The sequence below is a fragment of the Amblyomma americanum genome, chromosome 6 (genome assembly GCF_052857255.1).
Source record: "Amblyomma americanum isolate KBUSLIRL-KWMA chromosome 6, ASM5285725v1, whole genome shotgun sequence".
Taxonomy (NCBI): Eukaryota; Metazoa; Arthropoda; class Arachnida; order Ixodida; family Ixodidae; genus Amblyomma; species Amblyomma americanum.
Genome location: NC_135502.1, coordinates 112,559,593 through 112,587,048, shown reverse-complemented (window position 1 = coordinate 112,587,048; position 27,456 = coordinate 112,559,593). Strand labels below are relative to the sequence as shown.

Sequence of the window (27,456 nt, the reverse complement as noted above, 5' to 3'; positions counted from 1 at the left end):
CAGCTGCACCCTATCTGCCCCTAAAACAGGTTTGGCCTGAATGGGAAAGATCCCTTCCGCTGAAAAGAGAAGCTGACTTCGACAGCTTTTAAAATTAAGGGCCATGTCCACGCAGATTCCCGCGTCGTCCCAGCACGCCCATTACCCGCTGAACAGCTGTTCAGGGGGTAATGGCACGCCCCGGCCCCAAGCGTGAACATGCACACTCGTTCTCAAGACTTATTGTGTAGGGATCAAGCACATTGAGTACATCGCTGCCATGGTACTGTGTGAAAGGAATGTCCACAAGCTTGTCAGGCTCATCTGTGGCTAGACACGAAACCAACAATGACAATTCCCTCAAGCAAGCCCGAGAAGCTATTGTGGAGCGGCCTATAATAGCCACACCCAGCGCATTCCTTTCCAGAATAGGAAATATGTAGTTGAGACATGCGGCCGCTACAGGAAAGAGGTCCAATGGTATGCCAGCACTGCTCCTAATTATAAATCCTGCCGCGCAAAAGGAATTTTCACTCCCAAGAGTAACCGGCCCCGAAGGAAACCGAAACTCCCGCCAGGTGCTGCGGCAAAAAAAAAAAAAAAGCCTGTCGAAGCCAATCCAGCCAAATCCCCAAAGTCGCCAGCTGCGGCAAGCTGCGGCCCCATGTTATTTTTGTTGCCGGGTTGCATTTCGGGCTTTGTTTTTGTTTAGTAACGTTGCGTTTCGTGTTGTGCCTTGCGTGTCATTTTCGTGTTGTGGTTCTCTGAATGTGCTAAAAAATTGATGTGCGACTTGTGCGCTTCGAAAGACCTTCTGATGCGCCTGAAGTTATTCTGAAGACATCGGAAGACGTCGTATTGCGCCTTGCACCAGGCCGTGACAACGCCGGCAACAACGTGGAAGAAACGACCTGGCGGAATTGCTTAAGAATGTGAGTAGAGTCCTTGAAATTTTCTTTCAAAATGTTGTGGTGGGGTGCGTGAAGTGCTGTAAATGCTGCTGGGTGTTCTCTGACAACTTCTTCGGAGTGCAGTTCGACGCAACGGCTTCCGCAAGTGCGCTGTTTTCTCGTGACCGCGAGCCAGTCTCACAGCCATAGAAACCGTCGCTTCGCGCCTATAACTTCTCCGCAGCGAAGAAGTTGCGATATGAAGTGTAGTTGCATGTTTTTGATTTCATGGTATATTTGCCCTCACTATTGCGATGAATGGGACCAACGCGTGGAAAGCACTCTGTTGGAATGACGTATGCTTCTCAGTGGTTCTTGCAGTTTAGTTTTTCGCGCGCGCGCGTGTGTGTGCGCGCGCGCGCGCCCGCGTGCGTGTGCGCGTGCATGCGTGCGCGCACGCGCGCAGGGTATAATTCCAAGCTCAACAAAACATAGCGTGCCTATTCCACGTTACAAATGCGCACAGTACGCAGCCGTTCAGTGCCTGGAAGTGGAATGACTATGTAGCTACAACTGTCTGCGTTGCGCACGTCAAATGCACAAGAAATGTTGCCGATGACTTTCGCCGCGAAAATAACTTTTCTGAATTCTTTTCCGGCGTTTTCGCTCAGAGAGAGCATTAAGCATTTTGTGGCCACTGGATTTGGTTGATTGGTTTATTTTTTGCCATTTCAAGCATACTTCGAACCTCTACAAAGAAAAAAAATAGTAACACACCTTTACACCTTCCAACATGTCGTTGCACTGTGCTGGGAATGCTTTCGTTTTTGTAATTGAACACATTGGGCTGTACTATCACAAACTGCGCATAATATTTTTTCGACTGTGCTTCTAAATAATTTTATTTCAAAGGACTTTACGTGTGCAGTGGTGACGTTTGCAGTTTCGCCAGAGTTCTTCAATGAGAGAGAGAAGTACGGACACTTAAATTTCGCCGAGATGTGTAATTGGAGCTTCCACTCACGCTGTAGTGTCATGCCGTAAAGAGCTTACTATTTTACACTGTGTTTTGTTATGTCTGTGGTGTTGGCGCTGATTCATTCGCCTGCCTGTAATTTCATTGCTTTTCTGCAGCAACTGAAACAATGCTTCATTGATCTCACTACCAGAGCGCTAAGATATCGTGAGTTTTTTTTTTGCCTGTAACTGAATTAGTCATTTAAATGGAGGCAAAGGATTATACGGGTTAGCAGTTTGAAAAGTAATTTGACATTGTTAATACACCTACTATCTATTTATAACTATTTCAGCAGTATTAACCCAGCGTTATTGGAGCAGGAAAGCAAAAAGTTTTCTAAATGGAGCAGGATCAGAATTGATGAAGTGCTCTCCTCCTTAACAAAGGGGGTTGACAGCATCACTGTCTTGTCAGATGTTTAGTAAGTGCAATTACTGTGCTTGTGGCACCAGTCTGAGAGACCCAGATGTAGATGCTCTGTGCTGCCTATCAGCTATGGAGGCTGAGTGACAGCTGTTCTCACAATGCCCTAATTTTCTTACTGCAATTAACCGGTCACTTGTAAAACACAGAAGGTGAATTGATTCTCTAAAAAGAAGTGATTGTGAATGTCATGCATTATAATGGCAATAAATATTTTATGTATCAGAAGATTATTGTCACTGACTAATGTAATAGTACTATTGATTGTCATGAAAGAGTTCAATATGGCAGCGGTGTCAGTCAGAGCTGGATGGTGTTTACAGTTCTTTTCTAAGGATACAATGCATTTATTTTGAAGTCGTACTTTCTGTATTGTGCTGTTAGCAGTTTTTCAAAGCTAGATGACCAGTGTGCTAGTGCCTAAACATAGTGATCTGATTGTTGCTTCTCTTTGCATTAGTGTGAAAGCAGTTGTGTACTTGGTCTCTGGGACAGATTTTCTTTCTTTGACCTCTACGCAGACATCTGGGTACTTCACTTCAGACTGGCAAGCATGGGTGGCGCCTACCTGATACCTCCTCATCTCTGCACAGACAAGAACAACGCACCTCATAATCTGCCAGCCAGGTTACATCATTGCCTTACTGCAATTTATCAGCACATTTTATGATAGAAAATACTGGTGTCTATGCAATTGAATTATTTTACTGCAGGATATGCACAATAAAGATCACATCCAAAGAATAGCTAGAAGTGCCGGCATGAACTAACTGCCTCCTGTTGCCAATTTTTTTTTTTTTCAGAATAATGCAATCAATGAAAAGATCTGAATTACAATCTAAATATGTTTACACCAGCATGGTTAGAAAGGCAAACCTCATATCAAGCGTTAGCATATTGCAAGTGTGTGCTTTGAGTTGGTTAATATCCAAACACATTTATCCTCCTTACTATTTACTCTAAGAAAATGCGCAACAAACATGAAAGAGGCTGGTTTTCAAAATATTTGTTTTGTTTCTCCTCTAAACCAGATATGGCTTTTCTTCTCATTTTTATTTTTGTTCACTTAATTACTACAGGACGTCATACCTTTCTTGAGAAATGAATTTGGCAGTCTGCTTCTGATGATCTCTCAGATTGTTAGAAGCAACCTGCCTATTGTGAATCCAGGAAAGCATTTGCATAGGTGTAAAATTATTTGCATGTTGGCAGCAACAGTTGAGTGAAGAGAGGGGGCTGTAACAGATGACATTCACAGCTTTTGTTGTCACCTAACAAGAATTGTCGAACAGCCAACTCTAAAGCGTCCTATTCTGACCGCTCTCTTTTCCCTATGGGTGGACTATGCTGTACATGCAAAGCAATGCAGGAAAAGACAAGTGACATAAATGTAATAAAAGAAACCAGTCCTTTTGTTAGGCAGAGTCACGCATTTAGTGTACAGTTTTTTTGTGGTTAGTAGCAGGCAGTGCAAACCGGTCAGAACTGAAATGCCAACCAATGCACGCCCTTTTGTAAACAGTAATATGCGTGATGGTTAACTGGCTCATTACTGCTCAGTATCAGATATTAAGTACTCCTTGAAATTTGCATTCTCATGAGTTGATTTTTAGTCATGTAGAGTAGAAATGAATATTGTACTCTTTCTTTTGCTTATTCTTGTATTTTGTGTCTTGCTTTTATTCCTGCTACTTAATGGAGTACAGACACCTAGGTATGGAGGAATGTTTTCTGCTTTGTAATGATGCATAAAGCATTATTATACATGGATACAGTAATTCCATGTATAATGCCATGTGTCATTCTGGTATGACCGCTAAATAATTTATTATCGAATCTCTTTCTCACGCTGTTTCGGTTTCAACAGCCGAACGATGACTGTGACATCAAAGTATGCTTATAGGTCACGGGAGACATGAAGAAACTGAGACATAATCGCTTTTTTGTCATTATAATTCGCTGCGATGCTAAAGGCAGCCGGAATGACAACGAATGTCAGCGATATAATGTTTTTTTTCATTCCTCACGTTGCCTATAAGCAGTTTAACGTCACATCCATTGTTCAGCTGTCGAAACAGAAACAGCATGACAGAAAAATTCACTCATATATTATACCACCTGGTGATTCATGCGTAGTAGTGTCTTCTGCATCATTGTAGAGAAGAAAACATGCCACCAAAATTAAGTGTCTATATTCTTTCAATAACAGGTCAGTTTAATAGTGCACAGATTTCGCATTTGCTCTTCAAAACAAATTTGAACCCTTGGTCATGTTGACTTTTTTATTATGCTCACAGTCCTTGGACAGCTATAAATGATATCCTTTCAGAATGCTACATAAAAGCACGTAGTGCTTTCTAACTTAATTCTCGTAGAATGAGCATAATAAATAATAATTGGTTTTTTGGGGGAAAGGAAATGGCGCAGTATCTGTCTCATATATCGTTGGACACCTGAACTGTGCTGTAAGGGAAGGGTAAAGGAGGGAGTGAAAGAAGAAAGGAAGAGAGAGGTGCTGTAGTGGAGGGCTCCGGAATAATTTCGACCACCTGGGGATCTTTAACGTGCACTGACATCCAGCTAGCCTTTTGCTGTGACTCCAACTAGCATTTTGCACCTTATGTAGGGCATAAATGTATCAAAATTAAGGCAGGCTCATACCAAGGGGTAAGGCTAGGCAGTATTTGAGTCGGTACTCCGCTGTTTTTTTTCATGAAAACATGCTCTCTTTCAGATGTGATCTTTGTTGCCCATGTGGCGTGGAAAATAACTTAAATCTAAAATTAATTGTCCCAAAATAAAATGTGCTGATACTAATTACGTGCCACACCTCCTACCAATTTTCATCATTATTGCAAATTACTAAGGCTCGCAAGGTGCTGCAAACATTTTATCCATAAGCTACTGTAAAAGTTGCTAAGTGAAATAAAATTACTTGATTGCATATGGTGTGTTGTTGCTCTGTATTGCTTGCATGCTTACAGCAGTACCATTTGTTACATCATGTTTTTATGGGCTGTTTTCCTTCCCACCAGGAAATAGAGATCAATGTGCAACCCCATTCCATAGCTATGCTGTGGCCAAATGGCTTACAGAATTTTTTGCTGATTCAAAAGCAACACGCTGCAACAAAAAGAGTGTGAAAAAGCATTCCTAAATAACTCCCGAAGAGCTTTCTGAGAAGAGCCATTACAGTGCATCTCTTGAAAGCCACTAGTGGAGCTATGTAGGAATGTGGCGGCCATTTCGTTTTTGGAACTCATTACTCAAATCTTGAACAGAAGCAAAAAGATCACATTGCAATGAAATGAATGCATTCAAATGGATTTCTATAAAATTCCTTTAACTAGTTTCAAAATAGTTGTTACAGTGTTTCTTTTAAAGGACATTAGCCGTGTCCCTATAACAATGCAGTGGCCAATTAGTTATTGAAACACTGTACCCAAATTCTATAGACATTGAAAAGCAGCTCATTACAATGAAATGAGTGCACTCAAAAGGGTTTCTAAACAAACTCCTTATGAAGTTTCTAAAGCAAGTCATAACAGTATTTCTTTTAAAGGACGTTAGCCGTGTTCCAATAACCATGCAATGGCCAAATAGTTATTGAAACACTGTACCCAAATTATAGATTCAAAAGCAGCGCATTACGATGAAATGAGTGTACTCGGTAGGTTTCTAAACAGACTCTTCAAGGAGTTTCTAAAGCAAGTCATTACAGTATTAGCCGTGTATTAGTATTAGCATTAGCCGTGTTCCTATAACAACGCGGTGGCCAATTAGTTATTGAAACTCTGGACAAAATTCTGTACAGGTCTAAAAGAAACATTACATTCTATTGAGTAAATTTAAAGGATTTTCTAAAGAATCACAAAAGCAATTTTTGTAAGGGGTGGCTGTCCCTGGCACAGCCACCCGTAGGAATTGTGGGACCCATGTTGCTCTTCCCGGGCAACCTCTCGTAGCTGGCGCGACACTCTTCCGTACTTACCCGAGTTGCTGTGTGGACAGCCACGCATGAGGCAGTAACACTTACGCATTAATAACGATGTAAAAATAAAAGTTAAAAAGTAAAAGGCAGGGAGGCGGAGGCTGGTCAGACATCGCGCCGATGGCAAGAAGTTTTAACTTAAGCCTGTTTTTGTTCTTATAGTTTTTAAGCGTGTTGAAAGAACGCGATCGCATTGTTTCGCGTCAGCATTTGGCGGCATTTTGGTGTCGTTATTTTTTCCCAACACCGTGTCTTTCAATGCCATACTGACGTGCGATATTTGCTCAGAAACGTAAAGGTGCGTGGACAGGAGTAAACGGAGCACGCTCTTGCCTTCTCAGTTTACTCGTTGCCTCATTCAGTTTAGGAGGCATGTCGTGTGTATGTATGCTGGTGGGGATGACTAGTGTGGCTTGTCGTTGGCACGTGATGTTTGTTAGCTTAAGCAAACACCGAAGGAACGGTTGCACAGAGAACAGAACACCGTGCTCCATTTACTTGTATCTGTACTTGTGTGTTCACGGCACCACGAAGCTCCACTTTCATCTCTGCGTAACAGCCCTTTTTTCTTCTTTGCATGCTCGTCCTCCTATAAGCTAATACAGCCTCTCTGTTTTTGCACTGGTCTGTTTCTCTCTCTCTCTGACGTTTCCTGTCGGGAGTCATACCGACCGCCTGGTGAAGGGCCCTGTTCTTACACGCCCTGCTCTCGCAGCAGTTTTGCCCAACCATCAATGTCCACAGCTTGCCAGTCTCTCCGCTCCTTGCGCGCCGTTACCTCTCGGATTGCCAGCCCAGCGCAACCAGAAAGGCAACCGGAAAATGTTGGACATTCCCATTGTACACACGAAACCAGCCTGCTGTGCGCCGCTTCCGCCTCGTCGCATTGGGTGCCGTAGATAGGAACGGGTGTGACAGCGCTTCATCCTGTACTGAACGCCAACTCTGGCTCCCATCTTCTTCGCCTACTTCTGTAGTCTGCGTGCTTGGCCGAACACCCGTTTCACCAATTCTGCACTGTTGTGCAGTCGCCGAAACTTCGATGCAACAGCACCGCTGTTTTAAAAACATACTAGCTGTGTATTCCTCTCCCTGAATGAGAGAGACGGAATGTGAAGGGCAGATGAAGTGAAATTATTTTCGATTATTCCGAGCAGGGTGTCCCATCCTCTGCTATTCCCGGCCCTGCTTCTTTTTGGCGTCAGGCGAGGATGTATGATGAAGTCACCGTTTCTAGAGGGGCAGGCAGCGCAGGATCGATGGGTCTTTAAGGACTTGCGCTGTCTTGCTTCTGGGCTTTTTACTTTTGAGCAAAATGAGTCTTAGTCGGCGTGTATTGTTTTTTCGTTGCTGCTATCATTTTGGTGCCTAGAGGACTCCGTCAAGCAGTACATGCCGTGACAAATGTGCGCGTCTGGCGTGGACTGCTTCTGCGGAGGCGCTGCCTTTTAGAAAGGCGTTTGGTGTTCACGTGAAGTTGTTTTTGTCATGGTGCATCTTGTGAAGCGTTGGAACCATCAAATATCCATCCACCAGACGAGCCCAGTCCAACCCGTGTGCATACGAGCGAGCACCGCCTGCCGTCCTAGCACCCCTGCTCTTCACTACAGCGCCTTTCTCCTCTCAGTCCCTCCTGTATCCCTTCCCTTAAGGTGTGGTTCAGGTGTCCTCCGATATGTGAGACAGATACATCATTTCCTTTCCCCCAACAGCCAATTCAATTTCTTATATTGGTCTCACCCGCCGTGGTGGCTCAGTGGTTATGGCGCTCGACTACTGATCCGGAGTTCCCGGGTTCGAAACCGACCGCGGCAGCTGCGTTTTATATGGAGGAAAAACGCTAAGGCGCCCGTGTGCTGTGCGATGTCAGTGCACGTTAAAGATCCCCAGGTGGTCGAAATTATTGCAGAGCCCTCCACTACGGTACCTCTTTCTTCCTTTCTTCTTTCACTCCCTCCTTTATCCCTTCCCTTACGGCACGGTTCAGGTGTCCAACGATATATGAGACAGATACTGCGCCATTTCCTTTCCCCAAAAAAACCAATTATTAATTATTATATTGGTCTCAAAGTGAGGCAAAAACGGTTTATAATATAGAATGTTGCTGAGACCCAGTGAGAAAAGGCTAAATATAGTGTCATGGAGTAGAGGATGACAAAGTGGACAATAGCGCGGGGAGGACGCAGTCATTAAATTATGCCATCACCATCCGTCATGTTTTGTCTTCACCAGCTTGCAGTTTTGCTAGGTTTTTTTTTATTGCGAGCATAAAGGCATTTTAATTGGTAGCTTGGCTGAAGAGATGCCCGCACAAGTAGCATTAGTACACTTAACACACTTCTATTCATGGTTTGTTTGCATCACAGCATAGGTTTTGGATTCATGCTGAAGTTGGAACTACCCTTGATAAATGCAGTAAAAAAACATTTCTATGTAACTCACATTTTATCTCCTTCAACAACCCCCTTTATACGTCTGCATTTTCATGTGGAATGCAAAACGCTTTGACAATCTTGCTCAACAGAGGGTACTTGGCTCCATTGTCAGGCTACTCATCAAAATAGGTCTGCCAGTGCTTTTCAACAGAAATGGATGCATCTAATTCAGTGTGCTCCAGCCGGAGGAGGTTGTATTCGTCCATCAAAGCACAGAGATGTCACGCGGCTGTATAACTTGTGGAAGCCCCGAAGCGAATTGTCTGAGATCACTGCATGAGGATTCCTTTTCCCTGGACTCTGGCTTCAGGAAGCATAGACTCTTCAGCAATAAATTACCGAATGGCAGTTGCAACACGAGGTACTCTGTGCACTTGATATAAAACTTTCTGGCACCCAGCCTAAATGCCTTTTGGTCCGCTGCTTCCCAAGATGATATTTCTTGCTTTGCAGGAGACTCGGCCTACAGTAGTGGCAGCTCTGTGCCCTTCTTAGAGCTATAGGACTCTTTAGTCATGAAACGTCCGCACAGCCTAAAATCTAAAGCCACCATTTCACTATAAAGCAGATGAGCCTAATGTTCGCTCTTTTGAAACAGAGATAAAAAATCAGTAAAAAATCTGCACCATTCTTCATGAACAGGAGCTTTGCATAAAACGTTCTGTCTGAAAACGCTTTCCTCAGGCGTTGACGCAGTTGTCCTCTCAAACGACTAGCTGAATCGGACATGACAACACTTCCGATCGCTGGAAACTGCCCAATGAGGCTATCTACTGCAGGCCCAAATGTAAGCCATCTGAAACTCAAATAACGTAAGAAAACATTGCTTGGCAGTTGCACTTTTTTTTTTAAGCAAAATTGATTGCCCCAGGGCATCAATGATGGGTGAAGGTGTGATGAATGATGTAGAGATTAAATGAATGGAAAAAGGTTAGCTGATTTTATGAAGTCCAGTAGAGAATGATGGTACGGTCCCTGCGTCCAGGCAATGTATAAAGAAGGGTTGCTTGTACAGAACTTTTGAAAAAGTTATATACATCCACGAGTGCTGCCTAACTTCTGAACCAAGAGCATCTATGCTATAGCTGAATGCATTATGAACTTTGTGGAGGCAGCATTCACCTACATCTATGAGGTTTTGGTGTTTTTTTTTCACAGCTTTCAATACATTAGCCCCATCACTAAAACAAATCAAGTTGTTCTGTGGAAGATCCTGTGTTGCCTTTCTTGTTTCACTGAGAAGGCCATCAATTGTAGCTGAGCCTAACCTGAAAGACTGGAAATGTTCCACGATCACGTTTTGTAATGCATGAAAAGTGCCTCACCATCACATCTAGTTGCTGGCAAAGTTGCTCCAGCAATCGCGTTTCATCAGTTGCAATTGAGTACAAAAAATTTGTTCTGTTTAGTTCATCAATTACAAGTTTTCTAAACTAGGGCCCAAGACCATCAGACACCATGTAGGAGGCTGGTTCGTTTACAGCAAAACTGTTTAGCAGTTGCAGAACCGGGGAACATCCTCTGAAACAGAGACGTGGCTGTATCCACCCAGGAGAAGGAAACTTATTTGAGAGTAATCCCCAGAACGAAGAAAGTCTGCACGAACCACACGGTCGCCTGAGAATGTCGCTGAACTCTGCGAGAAGTCCAAATGCGCCTGACAGGTTTTGTTTTCAGTACACCTGCAGAATCACGATGGTTCTTCATGGCCTCAATGTGCCGCTTGCTTGTAGTGTGTCGCTTTATTGCTGCAACACCATGCTGTGTGCATTTAATGGTGTGATTGCAGACAATGCAGAATCCACTGCCATCAGTGCCTTGACAACACCATGATGATATGGTGTCATTTTCGTCCTAGCTGAGGATGTCGATGTTGAACTTGGCGGAATGTTGTGAACAAATTTCTTATTTTAGTATCGCGGCATATACATGCATTTGGCATGCTAGAAGAATCAGTTTTAGAGACACCAGGCAAGACAACTCCACAAAAATGCTTTAAAGCGATTGTATTACCGCGCACCATCACAAGGCATCACTATACCAGTGCAGTGCTTTATCATAACGCTTTATAAGGAAAGTTCCGTGAACTCGCCTTTAAGCTTTGAGGGTGCCATTTCAATGATGAGTTGTGCTGCAGCATTCCAAGCATGTCATTGTCCGGTAGTTCGACTTGTCCTACACATGCGCTTACCTTTTCTTTGCTTTATGTGTGAAGTGTGCAATGGCGATGAAGATCGATGTCAACCTGAGGATTGATGTCACTCGCAATTGTGGGGTGCATGGACGTTTCCGTCCCCGAGATATTAGTTTCGCTTTCGGAATGTGAAAATATGTGTTTGGCGCTGAATAGCAAAAATGTAGCAGGATTTGCATTTTGGCGCAGATATCACATCACTGTGCATTAGTCATGGGCTGGCTACATCAGCCAGTCACCATACACCTGCCATATTTGAGGAGTCGTAAGCCTATGGAAAGGTGCCACAGTAGAAACCACAACACACTTCAGAAGACTACATTGGTTTTACAGTTTACTGCAACTTTTCACAACACTGTAAATGGGGTCAAGTCTTGGCCAATCAATTAATTTTTCGGCAGAGTGAAGACCAATCCTCTTGCTTTTTATAGTACATCTTTACATGGGGCATGTGAGAGAAAAAATCCCATGCATGGCTGCTTCACTTCAATGCTGCTACATTGTCAGGTCCTGTAAAGAAAAAAGAATATGAGCCATAGCCAATGGACCATTTGTTCTGCAACGTGCTTGGACCAACTTAGCTTTCAATTTAAAAATGCGCAAGTAGCACTTCCACTTTAGTCCAAAGCCTGCCATATTGGCAAGAGTTGGGGCTGTGCTTTGAGTAGCGGTTAAGCACTGTTATAACATTCAGAGATGTATGATGCCTCTCGGAGTTTACGTCAAAAAGCATTAACAGCTTGCTGAAATTTACTAAAGCCAAAGATGACCTCAACCCCAAATGCACACTAGAGGGGCCAAACTTGAGCAAAGGCTGGTCCAGCACTTTATAATTTTAGCAGAGCTGTATGGCCAATACGTAGCGCATTGCCATTGCTACTGTTACGGTGCTTGCCTAGCCACGTTTACCGTACTGTTGTAGGTGGCGCATTTGCAGCACAAGAGCGCTACATCTCTCGAATGACTACATTCACAATAAAATTAATCTATTTTGCTACAAATAAAGAACCTTTGCCAGACTTCGTAACCTTTCCAAGGCAAACCTGAAATGCTAAGTGGCACTACTTTTGGATACGAGAAAAACATTAAAGGCAAACTTCATTAGAATGATTAGACACATGCATTTGCATGTGGAGCTTAAAAGGAAGCTATATTTTTCCAGCAGGAAAACTTCCAAGAAAACTGAATTTTGTTGTAGATCATTTGATTACAATGAGATTCAACTATTAAACTTATTAATCATTTACTACCATAATAACGTAAAGGCGATACTTTTGAGAAATCACTTCTATCCAGAATGCACTACCACAGAAAATCCTGTCCTGTCTCATGTCACCTTGTACAGTCGTACTGCTCTCATTCTGTGCACAAAAAAAAAAGCTTGATATCAAGAGTAACCCACTCACCATGATTGCATTGACAATGTCATTATTGTTGTTCTTGAGTGCCTTGACTGCTTTCGCACGCGAGACATTGGCTTGTGACATGACAAGTTCAATTTCCTTGGGTTCCACGCCTTCCTCATCCACCTGGGAAAAAAAAATACTAGTTGCAACAACCATGCGCACATCTACCACTTGCTCTAAAGATGAACTTAAGAGCAAAGTTACTATACAGGTAAAGCTCGAAGAAATAAACTTCAGTGTAAAAAAACCTCAATGTAACTAAGCATTACTGTTTCGTAATTTCACATCCATAGAACACCATAAATTTTTAGCTTCAATTTAGCAAAGTAGATTTTAGTGCTGGCTAGAAACAAGCAGAGTGCATGCCGAAGTGCGCATTGGAGTGTTTACGTAATATGGGTGCCACCAGGTTTTCACATACAGAGCACATAGGCAGATGCAAATATGACGACGATCACAGTGGTGAGTACACTTCCGACCAAGCCATCTGGAGTAGTATGGGCGAGGCTGCAATGAGCATCTGCATAGCCTTGGCAGCATGCCAGGTCAGCCTGCAGCTCTGGCTATCTTGCCAAAAATTGGCGCCGAATGGGGCACACTGCCGGTTATCAAATCAGCACGCTGCATTTATAGCATTTACAGATTCCCAAAGCTTGGTAATAACTCGAAAGGTCAATGCCATTGGAACACCCATCAGCCGTGAACCCAGTCACGTGCTTCCCACCTGTGAACCTCACTTCCCACTCAGACGGTGCATGTGCAAAAACACACGCGCTTACGAAGGAGAACATCCAGAGCAAGGTGGGCCCGATTTCATATCCACTGGTTGGTGATTGGAGGACCCTCTTCTTGCTCTTGCCAACAAGGAGAGTAGCGGGGAGTGTGGACAGCATGGCCCGCCATGAGGCCGCAGCAGTGGCAACGGCAAAACATGCCGTGTCGGCGGTGTGCTCTGGGCACTTGCAAGAGGATGACGACGACAGCAAAACCGAAACTCAAGAAGGATGCGTCGTCCCCGCCACCCATGAAGTTACAGCATTGTTGATAGCAAAGGACGGAACTGAAGGATCAATTTAATAGTAAATGATGGTTTTTCATGAGTTATTCGCAGTGCATTTTTTGCGGATTCTCAGCATGCAAGATGAATTTTGATTCAGCAAAATTTCAATATTACGAAGTAAACTGCGCAGTATACAGCCTTCATTAAATTGAGGCTCAACTGTACTCAAAGCAGAACACTGTCAATGAACACGTAACAAAATTTTTGGTCACCAAAAACTCGAGAGATACCGTATTTATGAGCCTTCTTGGCACCCTAAGCTATTACAGTGCTGCACAGGTAGCACACGATCAATATCCTGGCTTCCTGCAGTGAGGTATACAGGTATGAAATGTCGTTAGGCTGCCCTAATAAAGGTTTGGTTTATGAGGGTTTAACGTCCCAAAGCGACTCAGGCTATGAGAGACGCCGTAGTGAAGGGCTCCGGGAATTTCGACCACCTGGGGTTCTTTAAAGTGCACTGACATCGCACAGTACACGGGCCTCTAGAATTTCGCCTCCATCGAAATTCGACCGCCGCGGCCGGGATCGAACCCGCGTCTTTCGGGCCAGCAGCCGAGCGCTGTAACCACTCAGCCACCGCGGCGGCTTTCTGCCCTAATAAAGCTTCTGTCAGTTATGGGAAGAACAGATTCCAGATGCCTCAATTTATGAGTCAGCACACAGGCGTGTCAGTAATATAAGGTGTGCAGCACACACTTCAAAGCCAATAAAATCTTAAGCATTCAGTGTGATCATGAAAAATAATGAGTACATAAATATAATTTTGTAACAAACCTCCTCCTCTTCCTCGGACTCCTCTTCAATGGGTTGAGACACTGCAGCCTGTGCCGGTTCACCCATCGCTGCACCTGCGTCTGGTGCCTTGAACTTCTCGGCAGCAGCCATCTGAGCCTGCTGACTGAGGTCCTCAATCTGCAAGCGAAAAAAAGCAAAGAAGTGCATTAGAGTGCACCTGTCAGTCACACGTGCCCAGTTATTCAAGTAATTGCTGAGAGAGTTGAGTGAAAATCCCGCCTTTCCATCAACACCTGCAAACCAGACACTAGCATACCACAAGAAGCACAGAAGACTGCTTCCAAACATCTGTTAAGAGCGTGCAGTACTGAAGCCACATGCAACAACAGACCTATTTACTGCCACTGTCGTGGGTGAGTGCTGGTATACCCTGTATGCAAGGATGAACACAGGAAAGAACTAGATTCAGGACAGCATGGAAGTGAACTGGTGGGATGAAAGGGAGGCATGTGTTTTGGAGTTGAGTGCTGTCATTCCCAGATTCAGATATAGTTGAAAACTTCCTTATTCCATTCACCATGCTTCTCTGCTTTCTGTCCTCAGTGTTTTTCCAAGTGTAATGGTCAATGTGGAGTACTATGCCACAGAGTACTTTGCTATCCCCAAAATCTGAATGAATCATTGCCTTCAATGTGCTGGGTTACACATTCCTTGGCACAATACACTGGAAATGGTCTGCACGTGAATAACACATTATGTGGCTTCAAAATAAAGGAACCTTTAGCTCTACAGCACACATAACTACATTGCTCTGTTTAGAAGAAAATGTCATACGTAAGCAGCATAATGAACATCAACTCAGTGATGAACTGCCCTTCCTAGTTCCAGACGCACACTAAAATTGGGTAAATGTGGACCTTTAAGACACAATGGCAGTATTTGCATGAAACTGGCCAATGGTAGGCAAATTCTAGACTGAAGCAACTAGGTGCTTAGAGGCATTTACAGACAAAAATGCCTATTGTGGGCCCAACAAATGAGAATGAATGGCACAAACAAATCTTTTTCCTTGCACCTCTAGTCCAAAACATTTGTCGGTATCTACACTGTGCACTCAAGGTTATCTAATAGAGTTCAAATTTTGGCATTTCCTTTCCATGAACACATCACCAGCCATCCCTTATCTAGAGCTATTGAAGATAGCTTTCGTGATTTCCACATTTTTTTTTCTGTAGAAAGCACAGAAATATGTTGCCATGGCAACAATGCTACTACTTTCCAGGTTGCAGCAGTTTCATGCATGGTTCGAGGACCTGCAAAGACCTTTGCATGATTAGCTTGTCACATTTCTGGGTGAGCAAGCGACTCTAAAGCAACTTTCACAAGAACAATTGGTTTTTGGGGAGAGAAAATGGCGCAGTATCTGTCTCATATATCCTTGGACACCTGAACCGCGCCGTAAGGGAAGGGATAAAGGAGGGAGTGAAAGAAGGAGAAAGAGTGGAGGGCTCCGGAATAATTTCGACCATCTGGGGATCTTGCACTGACATCGCATAGCACACAGGGCCTGTACAAGCAACTCTTCAGCAGGGAAGGTTTTGAGTAGGGCTATTTCAAAGAACTCTTCCCATGCCAGTCATAACTAGACACAGCCTCCCTTCGGGGGACCTGCTCAAATTATCAGGTGAGCGACCTACAGTGTCCAGATTAGGGAGTGTGACAGCATAGTCTGACATGGGCATTGGCCAGGAGCAAGGCCAGCAGTTGGAATTACCCGGATTTGTGAATTAATGGGGGTCACGAGTCATTATGGTCTAATCTGTTAGGCCCAGACACTAACAAATGAAAGTGGGACACTGGACAGCTGTCTCCAATTTTTATCACTGCATGCTGCCCAGGCAGCATCTCATTTTGCAGTCACTTTCATTTCATGGTGAAGTCACCACTCAGGTTGCCTTATTTGATTCGTCTTGCCACTCGGTTGCTGAATGAGAGTTGTGCATGCAAACAGCTGGCATTTCAACACCCCAGTTAATTAACTATTCAGCACAGGTGACAACACACCTTGTATCAGCATTACTTGGTAAACAGCTCTTGTTCAAACAAATCGGCTGCGACAAGTATTCATTCACCTTTGACTGCAGGAAGCAATCGAAACCGAAATGTGACAAACTTGGCATGGTGCAGGCGAGTATAATTGCAGAGAGACAGTTATGGATGAATAGCCTTATAGCTTTGCCTTCATTGTGAAGAAAAGCTGCACTGAGTATGCATCGCAAGACATTGCTCACCTCAAGAGATGTTTACGCTGTCAATGAATTAAAGGAATTCCTAGAGGTCTCTCAAAGGTGTGGCCAGGTATAGCTAAACAAGTTAAGAGCCCTTTCAATACATTAGCTGCCAAATAAAAAGAAACACTTCAATCTCCAACTAAAGAAATTGAGAAATATACGGGCATTTATAATGGTGGTTATTACGGCTTCCTCTGGTGCACCTAATAAATTACTCTTTTCTTTCAGTGTTCAAACAGGGTGTGCCGAAAAACCTAGCACCACAGCACATACATTAAATGCCAAGTTTATTGGAAATGAAGTACAAAAAGAAATATTACTATTAAAAATTGGTTCCTGAAAAACAGCCTATAACTTCACACTAAAATTAGCCCAGAAGATGAGGTACCAACATTTACATGGCTGACTGACAAGTTTCTACAAAACTATTCCAAGCATGCACTCGTTTTTTCCTTTCGTTTTCAATTAATAAGCATTACAATACACAAGCTAGCAGCACCAATGCAAAGCATACCTTGGCCTCGCCGAAGACAATGTAGGTGTCCGAAGCGGGGCTCTTGTACACATCTGGTTTGGTGATGACGAAGAGGATATTCTTGGACTTTTGAACCGTGATCCGGCAGACGCCCTGCACCTGCTTCAGGCCAAGCTTGGACATCAGCTTGCGTGCCTTTTTCTCACTTCGGCTCTGCTTGGCCTTGCTGACCAGCGCCTCAGTGATGCCTGCAGCCTGTGCAATCTGCCAGAAAGAACAATAGGCTACAAATGTAAGGCACAGCATCTGAAGTAAATATGGTGAAAGGGGAAAGCACACATACAAAGAATTCACATTTACCGCATAAACGCATGTAAGGGCCGCACCCCGTTTTCTAGAAATAAATATTAATGGTCTGAGCTGAATCCGTGCCATGGTCTCCACAATCAGTTCCAGCTGCGAGAAATGATGCACTTGATCGCAGAGGCGATGCATGTGCAAAGGAGCTTTCAGGTACCGCCCACGGATGGCGCCCAAGGCCGCAGCTTATCATAAACTTTTTCCTCCGCCAAGAGCTCCCGCTATCCGTATCGACATCAGTATCACAAGCTCCAGCCTTTTGTGGCTGTCAAAGGCACAGGAGTTGTGGTAGCGTGTTAGTTCACCGTATTTGTCGCTATCGCATGCTGCCGAGTGTTTCAGTTTTAGCACGATGGGCAAGCACCTTAATAGCTACAGGGCCAAGAGTTTGCTGTCGAACACGGCAAGCATACGGCGGGCAGGTAATTCGACGTGGCCGAGAAATGCATCCGACGATGGTGCAACCAAAAGGACACACCGAGGAACACAAGCTGCAAAAAGCACGCTTTCCGAGGCAAGCCGTGCATGTCTCCCAACCTGGAAGAGCTGCTCTGCTAAGTGAAGGAAGTACAGAACAACAGCTACGTATTGACAGTGGACATACTGTGTTGTGTGACTTCTTGTGGGAGTAACGTGCACCGGAGCATAGCACCAGCTCGGAGTCAGATTACTCAGCGAGTGACAACTAAACGTAGAGTAAATGCAGCTCATTCCCTGATTGGCGTGTGTTTACTTTTATTTATTTTTTTCACACATCGCGTATACGGGCTGCACCCCCAAAATTGGCCCTCAAATCTGGAAAAAAAAGTGCGGCCCTTCATGCGGTTATACAGTATTTCTGTACAGAGTCCAGGCAGCAAATGTGGCCATGAGTGCTAGGGTCAAAGGCACAGGTAACACAAGGTAACGTGTAGAATGTTTTCGGAATTATCAGCCTTATTTCAATGCTGAAGTTTCAAATACTTCACATCACTTCAGCATTAGTTAGCATACTCTATAGATCAATGCAGACTAATTGAAGTCAGTCTATATCGGTATTGAGTGATTAGCCTGTTCTAATGACTAAAACGCATCGCATTACATATCGCAGAAAGTGCAGCTTACAAGCATCGGCGCAGCGGGCAGTTTCTGCAAGCAAACTGCAATTACATCAATACCTTTTTTTTTTGTATGCCAATCTCTTAAAAGCTGAACACCACCACCGTCCGCTTTTATCAGATATATTCGAATCCATAATAGGCATAACACTAACACAATACAGTTGACCTCTTCCAGTAGTAGTACAGATATAAGCATTCCTAGCAAAGGTTGGACTAGCTTTGCATTCTCACAGATGTCAGTAGTGAGTTTTTAAGACTCAAGTCACACTAACCCGAGACAAACACTTATCCACACAAATAAAATGGACACAAATTTCATTACGCCATCATGGATTCAGTTTTGCACACCAAGGTTGAAAGCCCCATTAAGGGTCTATGCCTATTCTATCTTTATACAAGCAAATGGCCTTCATGCTGTTTCCTCCAATGTGATGGACAACTTGTCTAGCTCATTAATCGCGAAGAGAAAGTGTGTTCAATGCTTATATCTGCTTAAATCCCTCACTGCCAATGTGAATACAGTAAACAAAATAAAAAATGCCCAGTGACATTTCATAACAGAGCTTCAAATGTGGCACTGTAAACGATGCACATGGGCCTGCCTAGTCAGTGACGACGACCAAGATTGGCACAGGGCAAACAAGCACCCAAATCATGCTGTTGCAAAGCATCCTCTAACACCTTTCCAAGTTTAGCACACAAAAGAGCACACAAGTCTAGCACACATTGTAAAAAGGATGCAAGATAACAAAATGACCAGTCATCAATTAAAATGCTAATATACAGGTCGTCACCTAAGCTGCACCCTATCAAAAAAAGGCTCACTTAAGCTCTTAAGTTTGTCCCATGGAACTGACACTGACAGCAAAAAAATGCCTACCACAATTACCACTACATGCACAATACCGCAGTGTTGGCTTCTGGTGAAAACAGCAATTTGTTGCCCCCACCTGGCTTTGTTCAGTGGTTTTTCCGAGATCATCTTCAAGTTCTGGCTCTGTGTCATCACTGCCGGAGTCTGTGTCATTGGCTGAAAATGCAAGTTGCTCATTGATTCAGGCGAAAAAAAAAATGCTGTAACAGTATAATCTAGCTAACAATGAACGTATATGCCACAGAAGCAACCACATTACGACTAGCACAGTCATCGAAAGTATGACTCGAGTTGTGCAAAGATTACATAAGCGACCTGGATGGGTAGTCTTTCGGTCTGGCGGACACAATTTTCACGATCCTGTTAAACGCGCAAGCTGACACAAAATCAAGTGAAAGCAATCTCGTTATTGAGAACGTATGCTTTAGTCGGATGCCGCAACGCCTCAGGGTTTACGTATACCTCATTCCTCTTACTAATTCATGCAAGTCCGTGGCACCATTGGAATCTCATGAAATCGATTACCATAACCCTTAATCAGTCCATAACCAGGATATCTTAGCAACCCGAGGTAAAAACAGTCGAAAAGCTCCTGGGAAATGGCTATGACCGGTCACATTGACACACCCACTACAGTAATTCAATAGAACGAATACACTCACCATCTTCTACGGTCACTTTGTCCTCAACTTTGGGCTCCTGTTTCGAAGAATCCTGTGTGCTGTGCTCAGGCATGGTTTTTCTTTAAAGCTGTCTGAAGAAATTCGCTACAGTTACAATTCGGTACAGAGTAAATATACGCTGCAAAATGCGCCAATATGTTTATTCGCGTAAAAAAGTCAGGCACAATGCATCAGCGACGTCACAGAAATTCTTGGCCGCGTTTAATACCCCTGTCGCACGGTATTCCTCGAAAGCCTTTCCAGCAACGGCACCCTTTTTCACCAAAAGAGCGAAAGCTTAAAGGGGCAGCGACGCAGCTACACAGTGCAGCCCAAAGGTGAAACAGTCGCTCAGGCTTAGTACCTGCTATTGTGCTCGAGGCAGCTGCAGTGAGTGTTAAAATTAAAGTGGGGTATTCTGTTCATTCGTTGAGCTCGGACAATTTTTTTTTATTCTGACAGCTTCCTTAAAAGTACTGCAAGAGCTACTCTTATCATCAGCAGCAGGTATTGTGTATTGCATTGGCCACCAGGGACACTCGGTGTTGCTGTAACACTGTCTTGAAATCTGTGCATAAGATATAAACACCCGCACCAAAAGCAAAGCCAGACACACCTTTCGTATTTAAAAAAATATATTTTCAAACATTGTTGGCTGTGTCTATTTTTTATTGCTTTTACTTTTGACGTTGGATGACACTGCGATCGTAGGTTCTGTTAGACCGCGCCTTTGGGCTCCCTGACGAGAGCCTTCGCCTCCAAGGCCCTTAGCAGCAAAGGCTCAATATTAGTGCCGTGTAGCTGCACACCTTGCGCCTTTGGATATAAGGGCCTGATTCTTAAAGGCCTTTGCGGTGCCTGTGTGACACGGGTATGGGCTCCGTGCGCTGGTATGGTGGCGCCAGCAGCGACCACATCGCCAGCACCGCCTCGTGGCACTCGCCGCGTTAACCGGATGCTCAGTCACGGCCGGTCTCTCGAAGGGAGAGCGCGTGCGCCCCCCTCGAGACTGGCCGTGGTGGCCCTGCGCCTTCCTTCATGCCCGATGCGTTCCCGCCAGCCCTGCCGCATAGCAGACGCGCATTGACCGCGATGCCATTCTAAGTCAATGCCTGCTCCTCTGCGAATTTCAAGGCATTGAAAGCCTTGACGCCACCACTGCTACATTTCGTTTCAATTGCTTTCAGGTTGGGCTGATCACTCATTCCGAGCAACCATGATTGTGTTGCAGTCTCGATGGCTCTGCAATATCCAGCAGCACAGTTGAGCTTATTGAGATTAATTAAGTACCTTTACAGTTTGAGAAACAAGGCTCTGACCCAAATAATGAAATCAGCTATGTAATTTACATCCACTGTGACATCGACTATGTGAATGGTTGGCTAGAAATGCGAAAAACGCACACTTACTACACATATATATATCAGATGATAGTGCTCTACATCCTGCAGGATCGACACTTTACTTTGTGTATTCCTCTCAGAGAAGCATAGCTCTAAGCATACGAAAAGACGATGCGTTTCTTGCTAAGTGTCTTCCACAGGACATTCATTTCAGGAATTTCATGAAGACACCAATTACATGAATTATTTTGGTCGTATTTCTCTTTTGGTAAATACTTAACTATAGAAAGGCCGCCGCGGTGGCTCAGTGGTTATGGTGCTCAGCTGCTAACCCAAATGACTCGTGTTCGATCCTGGTTGCGGCGGTCGCATTTCCGTGAAGGCAAAATTCTAGAGGCCCGCGTACTGCGCGATGTCAGTGCACGTTAAAGAACTCCAAGTGGTTGTAATTATCTGGAACCTCCTACTATGGCGCCCCTTATAGTCTTTGTTGCATTGAGACGATAAACCTAATTAAAATAAAAAGATTAATTCCCAAAATTAAGGGTATAGTGATGTGAAATCCAAGAAATATATATAGAGAGAAAGTTGAACCACTCTATTTTTCTTTTTATTCGTCTAGAACAGGATTTGAGACCTCATAAATGCAGCAAATAAAGATAAAATTTTAAACCACTGAAAGAAATGAAATGATGCAAATAAATACACAAAAGCTTAGGTGAAACAATGTGAAAAACGACATAAGCACTCTCAGAAGTACGACATCGCTCCCACTGCATACACACACGCACAAAAAAAACTAGAAACAAAATTGACACGCTGAACCACAGATGAGCATAACAAACGAAGACTTAAACTTCAGATGGTAGCTCCAAGAACTTCACCGTAGACCATTTCCTGTGACTGACTGAACGCATTTCCTTCGATCTACATAAAGACATAAACCAGCTCCTAGCAATGATGTCACGTTCTAAACACCCCAGTCAATGTAAACCCTTTCCCAGTTCACTCTCATGAATTTAATTCCACAGTGCACTCATTTCCAGCATACCCTCTGTGCATGAGCGAGCATGCACATGTCCAAGAAAAGCGTTTAAATATATTCGGTACTTTGACTGCAGTGTTTTTGTAGCTGTTATGACATTGAGTAAACACAGCAGTAGGTAGAGCACCCATAATTATCCAAGTTTGTTTTCGCCTTCGGACGAAACACCTAACCGCTCGCCTCGCTCACTGCAAACTGAACCAGAGAGCTGCGTTGGCTGCGTCCGCCTTTCGCCACCGCTGTTAACCAGGTGGTGCCACTCGCGCGCGCCAAACTGCAGCGCACGGAGCCCATAAGCCGGTAGCGTGGTAGTCAAAACGGCCGGGAACGGCAATTCGCAACGCCGAAGCGATCCCTCTAGACATGCTTTAAAGCGCTTCTGTGAGGGAGCACAGAAGAAAAGCAGTATTCTTTTGACGATATTCTTTGTTCTATGGCGACCAAGGGAAAGGCGTTCGAAATGGCATGGCGACCAAGGGAAAGGCGTTCGAAGTGGCCGGCTAGGCCTAGGATGCGCGATGCAAATACTGCGGCTAGTGAGGCAGTCATTAAAAACTACGCCCGTCATGAAAAAGCAACGCGGCCAAAACAGTCGGGAAAACTAATTAGGTCACGCACAACATTTCGCTCAATCAATGATGAAAACGGATAAAAATTACTTGCCTGTGACGGGCCTCAATGAAAGCAGCTCGCGCACAAAAGTAACGCACTGGAAGGACCTCTGCCGAGCGAAACAGATAGCTATCAGTCAGCCTATCACAAGATTCCTTTTCTGGTCTCAAATTATGTGCAAAAGCATGTACTAGATACTACAGTGTGTTGTAAAAAATTGTTTTGCGTAGGAATTATTGCTTTAGAGTTTATAAACTGAATGAAAATTTCACAAAACTTGTCGCCTTCATCGCTAGCGATGTAGCCAGGCGCTAGGCGCTAGCAGTGTCGTCAACGCTGCAAAAATTAGCGCAAATTTTTAACTTTCGTTTACAGCATGTTTAGACAAAACTGTGAGCGTATTTTTGTTATCGTGTTACTATTCTTTTGGCTATCTGCATAGAGTTTCTTACTATTGACTAGAGGGAAAGCTAACGGCGCTGCACCTGCCCCTCCATGGGCGCGCAAAGCATCATGGGGTGATGAGCTACTTGGTGCGGAAGAGTAGGTTTTTTTTTTTTTTAGGAACAGAGAGTGGCGTTACTAATGATGTCTCATACGTCCACGGCGCGCTCCGCGCGCAGACGACTTCGGCGTGAAAGTAGTGTGCAAAAGTCATAGTAGCGAAAACGCAACAGCACAGGACGCCAATAAAAGGTTTTTGCTTTCTGAAATATAGTGGAAAAACCTTTTAAGTTGTTAATGCGACAACTTTTTTTAGTACATATTTCTTTTTAAAATTGCGTCTGTCAAGCACCAAATATTGGCTTTTGTGGTCTGCAATGCTTGGCCAATAGGAGAGCAAGCCATTGCTTATTTTGAGCAAAATTTTAATTTACATGCTTTCCTGCTCGTTTGTTACGATTTATGGACAGGATATTAAATGATAGGATATTCTTGATTATCGAACAACGTTCTTTTTAATATTTTTTCGGCCAAAATTGTAGTTCTGCAGTTGGACGCTCTCCGCCCCATGGCGCTTAGAGCTCCCACGGTGGTACAGGTGGTCTCGAGGAAGCTCCATGTAAACTCCCATAGGGAGGGCGCCAGGTTTCCCTCTAGTTAATAGTAAGAAACAGTTGAGTTTCCCCTTCCGGTGGCGATGAGAGGAAACTACTTGATGATGAAATCGGGGTTTCTTGATGAACCGGTGGTTCTACTCGCAAACATTCACATTACTCAAGGAAAGGAGAAGGTTAACTATTTATTTACAACATAGGTAAAAAAACGAGAAGAAACAAAGCAAGGAGAAAACTATTTACATGACTAAATCGTGGATCAGACGAATTCAGCCCCCGCTCAACCCAGAGCGCTTGGTTTTAAACCCTCTGTCTCCGCCCTTAGCGGGGACAGCAACCAATAAGACAACAAACGACCCATCTCGCCAATCAGTGGTCAGGGAAAGGAAAATAAGGATTTCCGCCAACTAATCACAAATTGGGGAAAGAGTGCTGATTAAACATTTGGGAAAGGAGAGGTTGCAATCAAATAGACAAACAGCACAAACGCGACCACCCTCTCCCACGGCACCCACGGCCCAGCCGTTACCACTTTCCTATCTCTTTCGCACACGCGACGAAACGATCCCTAAAGTGTTTACAGAATACACCGCGCGAGGCGAACACAGTCGTTACGGGAATAGTGGGTTTGCGGTCACTCGGCTAATACTCAGCCGTATCTCGTGCGCCCCCGAAACCTCGTCAACCCCTTAACAACCACATGTCGACAGCTGTACATGGTTAGCGTTTTTCCCGGCGGGTCATCCCCTTGACGGCGCGGCGTAAACGAGGACGTCCGCCGCACGAAGGGGAGGCAGGGACGGGACGGGCCCCTTTGTTGGGGACTTCCGACCCCACTGGAGCGGCCTTCCCTGCGGACACAATATCAACGAGTTCGCGGAAAGGTCAGCGGACTCCACAGAAACTCTATGGCTATCGGGGCATTACTACGTCGGCTAAATTTGTAGGTGTTCCGATCGACAAGAATCAAAGCGTAGTTCCGCACGCCTCCGCCTCATGACAACAAAATTGGCGCTGATGTTCTCTACCCGGCGTACGGATGTGGGTCGTCTGCTCACGTTGCGATTGCAGGACGGCTGAAGCAGGTACTGGCTACTTGGCAACGTAACGCTTATGGTACGAGACAACAGCTACTTTATTTTCGTCTATTTCCGTCAGCTATAGCGAAACGCAGTTCGCAACAGGCCAGTGTTTTACAGCAAACTTTAAAATCAACGAGGAAGAGTCTTAAGTTCTCGTTTCTTTTGTGCCGCGGTGTCCGGAATAGTTTAGGAGAAGCGGGTTTTCCTCCACCAGGCTGACAGTCAAGAAGGTACCGCACTCCGCCGTGTGCGTGAATGCCACTTCAGGAACAGTTCATCGAACGGGACCAGGCATTTGTTACTCAAGGTTTTAGCCTATAAAAACAATTTTCTAGCGTGCTACGGAGCGCAAACATTATTGGCTGAGTGCGAATACACCATGTTTACAAACAAGGGGTTTGCGGCAGGCAGACATAACTGTGGGTGAAAAGTATGCTTAGCGCTCATGGCGCCCTGAAATACAAAAAATGGCCCTAATAGGACCATTTTTTAACCTTGCCAGTGCAGAAAGTGTAGCTCCGCCCACCTACAAGAACGCATTTCTTTTACGCGTAGTGCAGCACGAGAACTACACTTTCTACACCGCTTTATTTGGAAGTGTAGGCTAGCAGACTAATAAAGAAGGCGCGCACTACAAACGCGTAACGCCATTTTCTGACGGTAAATGCGGCAAGCGGCCGCAGCGCAGCCTTGAAAGTCCGTGAAGTTCGTCCTCCTGAACGACGGTAGCCATCGGCGTGTCTATGCATGTTAGTGCGAAGCTAACGCCTTCAGTACCGTATTCCACGTCTATGTATTACTACGGGGGTGTCTCAAAGCGGGCGGCCGGCCCGCTGGCTGAGAGCCGAGGGACAGCCATCGAAAGTCGCACTCCATATGCCGCGGAACGCCGGTGCAGAACGCTGTTCCCATAGTCTCGACAAAAGTATAGATGTTTTGTGCTTCGCACGAGGAGCTCGTCGTCGACCGTTCATCCGACGATGGACTTTATGGGGTCACTCTGCGTCCAGCCGGCCGGGAAGGCGAGCTTCCGTGCCAGCTACACGCAGGCGTTACTCGTACGCGACACGTTTCCCCAACCCGTGACGCAGAGTCGCAGCCACGGCAGGGCACGCTAGGAGATAGTTCGTTGTCCTAACGCGAGGCAAAAGCACACTACGGAAGAATGTCCTATCCGATAAAATAGGCGTTCGGTGGCTCACCAAGTCATTGCAGCATAGGGGTCCCTCGGCGCAGTCAGCCGCGAGCTCCTCTTGTTATACCGCTCGGGCATTGCACCCACGAGCTCAGGAATGCTGTGACGTCACGTCAAGGTTGGGAAATGGGCAGAGTGGCAGGTGTGCCTTCTCTTTTGTGGAGAACCTGTTTCCCCCCTCCGTTTCGATGCGGCCCATCTTCATCGTCGGCCGTCGGGACGGACAGCCCCCGGCTGGGCGAGGAGGGAAGTCTCCCTCATGGGGGAAAGGGAACGGCGACGGGAGCGCCACCTCGTAGGTTACGCGGAATTCTGCGGGACCGGACAGAGTCTCTTCGGGATCCGGCCAGCGTCGCAAGCGGTTGGAGCCGCATGCTCTCGTCACCTTCCACGGCAGTCGCACGGGGATCCGTGTGCCTTGCCGCTGGACTTCTGGTTCCATGCAGCGAAGCGAGTGCAGCAAACGCGCGCTCAGGTCGCCTTCCCCAGCAAATGCTAGGGAACGGCTTTGCCTCAAGAATGCGGCGCGCACGGGAGAACCCGGCCGCTATTGTCGGCGCATACAAACTTTCGCCGCCGATACCTCTGAAGTCGCGCCCCTGCCCCAGCCGGTAAGTCGGAAGTTCTTACGTAGCTTTCTATTTCCGAGGAATGCCTCGTTGATGTTTTGTAGCTAGCTGACCCGCTCTGTGTAATGATTGCAAGTGTAATAAATAGCATATGAGGGTTAACGCTGTGTCGTCCCTTCCCTTTGCCCCTCGAGCATGAACCCCATCCGCGGTTAGCGAGCGGGAACGCTGCATCCGCGGAGTGGGAGTGCGGCAGGGGCGGAAGCCTGTCCCCCGCCGTATATTTCCACACTTTTCCAACCAAAAGGTCTCGTTGCTAGACGAAACTCTCGCATTCTTTGTGGAAGCGGAAAGAGTCAGTTCCCCTTCTGAGTAAACTCGCGAATGTCGCCAGTTTACTTCAAGATGGCCCCGAGAGATGCTACATCATAGGAAATTCGTTGGAGGCACTTTTTTCTCTTAACTACGGGATGGCGAAAGCCGTTTGCGACTCATTGCACTGATTTGAATTTGCCGCACTTGAATTCATTTCATGACAGAGGAGAGCAGCTGGCGCGAGCGTGGCGCCACGTGACCTAGGTGCCGATGTAACGGATGGACGCGTTCACCGCGAGTATGAGCCATTAAAGGCTATCGCCTTAAAAGGGGATTGCAGT

General features: G+C 45.2%; 2 protein-coding genes across 10 annotated transcripts in view; one reads left to right on the top strand and one right to left on the bottom strand.

The window, feature by feature from the left end:
* The window catches only part of fra (neogenin protein frazzled), a 503,762-nt gene that overhangs the window by 272,780 nt on the left and 203,526 nt on the right, over positions 1-27,456 (top strand). The gene's annotated exons all lie outside the window — the stretch shown is intronic.
* On the bottom strand, positions 11,248-23,003 carry LOC144094929 (nascent polypeptide-associated complex subunit alpha-like). Its single transcript, XM_077628798.1, has 7 exons — positions 22,948-23,003; positions 19,897-19,984; positions 19,311-19,390; positions 16,940-17,164; positions 14,174-14,311; positions 12,337-12,459; positions 11,248-11,440 (listed from the first exon to the last, which is right to left on the bottom strand). Exons 2-7 carry the CDS (start codon positions 19,967-19,969, stop codon positions 11,426-11,428), a joined length of 654 nt encoding a protein of 217 aa, XP_077484924.1. The 5' UTR covers positions 19,970-19,984; positions 22,948-23,003; the 3' UTR covers positions 11,248-11,425.